General features: G+C 49.2%; 1 protein-coding gene across 1 annotated transcript in view; it reads left to right on the plus strand.

The window, feature by feature from the left end:
- Nucleotides 1-259: 259 nt before the first annotated feature.
- LOC102007016 (2'-5'-oligoadenylate synthase 1-like) overlaps nt 260-3,282 on the plus strand; it is a gene marked incomplete in the record, with an annotated part of 5,702 nt that continues 2,679 nt past the window's right edge. The window contains 4 exon segments of the mRNA XM_013503740.1: nt 260-724; nt 956-1,256; nt 1,675-1,859; nt 3,084-3,282. Of these exon segments, the coding sequence (XP_013359194.1) occupies nt 548-724; nt 956-1,256; nt 1,675-1,859; nt 3,084-3,282 (862 nt within the window).

Raw genomic sequence — 3,282 nt, forward strand, 5'->3', positions numbered from 1 at the left:
TGTGTGTGGTGTGAATGTTAACACAGAAAAACCTCTGAAGCGCTTCATACCAAATATCTGCCATGGTAGACAGTTTGGGGTTTTAGGACCCTAGCTGATCTTTCAATTTCCTGATTTTTCTGAGTTCCTTTTTGGTCTTTTTGAAACGTGGCACACTTCGCTGCTAAAAATCACAGGACATTATGAAACAATTTTTTCAAGAAAAAAAAAAAAAGAAGAAAGAAACCCAAAGCCTATTTTTAAGTAAAATTTATTCTGGAGCGGATTAAAAACAGCACCTCAGAGTACGGAAGTGAGAAAGGCCCCAAGACTCTGGGTCCCAGTGAGGGCCGGGCTGATCGCCAGCGGCACCGCCAAGCTCCTCCCTCCCAAGGAAACGAAACTGACAGCCTCGGCTCCACCTGTGGAAGAGATCCAGCCCCGCCCCCAAGGAAACGAAACTGACAGCTGCCGGCTCTACCTGTGGAATAGAGCCAGCCTGGCCGTCCCCAGAGGCGCTTCTGCAGCCGCTGCAGACACGACGGCCCCGGTCCTCCTGACCACCGCGATGGCCCTCGGAAACACCGCCCCCAAGGAGCTGGACAAGTTCATCGAAGACCATCTCCTGCCTGACACCGCTTTCCGCACAGAGGTCAAACATGCCATCAACATGATCTGCGAATTCCTGAAGGAAAGATGTTTCCGAGGTGCCCGCCACCCTGTGCGGGTGTCCAAGGCGGTGAAGGTGAGCCCAGTTTTGCCTGACGGGGCGGGCGGCTGAGTGGACAACAAGCTGAAGTGTCGCTGCCCAGGCGATAATAACAGTGCCGCAGTCCTAGACTCAAGGGCAGCAGGGCAGAAAGGAAGATGTGTGAGGCCCCTGGGACAGTGCGGTGCTCAAGCGCTAGCGATCGTGCTTAGCAGTGTATTTAGGGAGTTCTCACTAAGTATCCCTTGCTCTTGATGTCTTTCCTAGGGTGGCTCCTCCGGGAAAGGCACGACCCTTAGAGGACGGTCTGACGCTGACCTGGTCGTTTTCTTCACAAACCTCGGCAGTTTTCAGGAGCAGATATCATGCCGGGCAGAGTTCATCACGGAGATTAGGAAACAACTGGAAGAATATCAAACATGTAACTCACAAGAAACATTTCACGTGACGTTTAAATCCCAGAATTCACGATGGTCCAACCCCCGCGTGCTCAGCTTTGAGCTGAGTTCCCCGTGGTTCCCAGGGAGGACGGTGGAGTTTGACGTGCTGCCCGCCTTCGACGCACTGGGTGAGCATCCCCGGCCCCTGGGGCCTTCCGCCTCTAACCCGGCCTCTTTCCCTCTCTTCTGCTTCTGGGCTGAAATCTATAGTTTGAGCTTTGCCCAAACATCCTATCATTTCAGAGCCATGGAAGGTAGGGAGATTTTAGAATTTCTCCTGAAACGGAATAAGGTCATAATGCATACAAGGGGATGTAAAATGGCAGATGAACCCAACCTGGGAGCAAAGAAACTTCTTATAGAATATTTCCAACTGTTCATAGCCCAACCTGTGACATAGCACACGACCACTCCTGGAGTGATACTGACTGCCGTCGAAACTCCTGCCCCTCCACTGCACCTCACAATCAGCGAACCGCCGCCCCCAGAGGGATGGAAGAACCTCAGAGAAGGGCTGACATCTACTTACGACTTCCACCCTAACAGGTCAGGTCACCAAAGCCTATAGACCAGATCCCGAAGTCTACATCAGGCTCATCCATGAGTGCACCTCCAAGCAGACAGAGGGCGAGTTCTCCACCTGCTTCACCGAGCTCCAGAGAGCCTTTGTGAAGCAGAGGCCAACCAAGGTGAAGAGCCTCATCCGCCTCGTCAAGCACTGGTACCAGCTGGTAAGGCCACCTCCGCCTCTCGGGGACCACGGGCCCATCTAGATGGGGAGCAGGGGAGGTGAGATGGGAGGGAAGTAGAAGAAGGGAAGAGGAGAGAGAGGAGGAGATCTGGAGAGGGAGGTGAGGGGGGGATGTTGCCTGAGAGAGAAGGAAGGGGAAGGAGATGGAGGGATTTCCATGCTTCACTGTGAATGATTTCTCCCACTCTACCTTCTGATGAACCAATTTTCTCTTTAGCTGCATCTAATTTCCTATTGAGCTGTTAGTTACAATTGTCATTTTTAATCCTAGGATTTCTATTTTATTCTTTATCAAGTCTGCCATGTTATTCTTTATGGCATTTAATTTGTGCTATTTCAAACCCATATTCCTTTGTGCTATTTCAAACCCATATTCCTTTCAAACCCATATTCCATCATATTCCACATGATGCCCTTACTTTAAAATGTGTTTAATCAATCCATATTAAAAGCTTTTGGTAGATTTTTTTACTATTTTTTTTTTCTGCTGGTCACTGCCCTTGGTGTCTTATTTCCTTATGGGCCTGGTCATTGTTCTTAAAACTGTTGTTGAGAAATAAAATGAGGCTCTCAGACTGTTAAGTCCTCAGCCCACCATCAGACAATAGTAAAGCCAGGATTTAAACCCACATTAGGAAAAATACAGAACTGGCAAAGTGTGACAGAGCACACCTGTAACCCCAGCACTCTAGGAGGCTGAGGCAGGAAGATCACAAATTCAAACCAAATCTAGGCAGCTTGGGAGACCCAATTTTGAATTTTTATTTATTAATTTTTTGGTACCAGGAATCAAACTGAGGACTGTGCACTTGCTAGGAAGGTGCTTGTGCCACTGAGCTATCCCCCTGGCTCTCAGATTTTTAAAATGACCTGGGTTCAGTGGGAAGACCCTGTGCTGGATCTTCAGTATTGAAAAAAAATTCCAGAACTCAAACTCTTCAGCAGGTCATCCCAGTGCCCTAAAAGGGTAAGCAGTAGGTACTTTAGACTTTGTGGGTCGCATAGTGTCTGTCACAGCTGTTCATCTCTGCTGCTGTAGTGTGAAAACAGCCACAGATGACCTATAAATGAATGGGCTTGGCTCTGGGCCAAGAAAACGTTATTTATAAAAATAGGTTGTCGCAGGCTGACTTAGCCCACGACAAACAGATTTTACACTGAATCTAGGCAGCCCTGCTTTCCTGATGGTTTTTCCTCCTCTCAGTGCAAGGAGGAGCTTGAGGGTCCCCTGCCACCGCAGTACGCGCTGGAGCTGCTGACCATCCATGCCTGGGAAAGTGGGAGCGGAAGAACCTCTTTCAACATGGCCCAGGGATTCAAGACCGTCTTGGAGTTAGTTACGGGCTACCAGCAGCTCTGCGTCTACTGGACGGAGTATTACGACTTTGAAAACCCCATTATTA

The sequence above is a fragment of the Chinchilla lanigera genome, unplaced genomic scaffold, assembly GCF_000276665.1.
Source record: "Chinchilla lanigera isolate Chin_1 unplaced genomic scaffold, ChiLan1.0 scaffold00081, whole genome shotgun sequence".
In the NCBI taxonomy this organism is placed as follows: domain Eukaryota; kingdom Metazoa; phylum Chordata; class Mammalia; order Rodentia; family Chinchillidae; genus Chinchilla; species Chinchilla lanigera.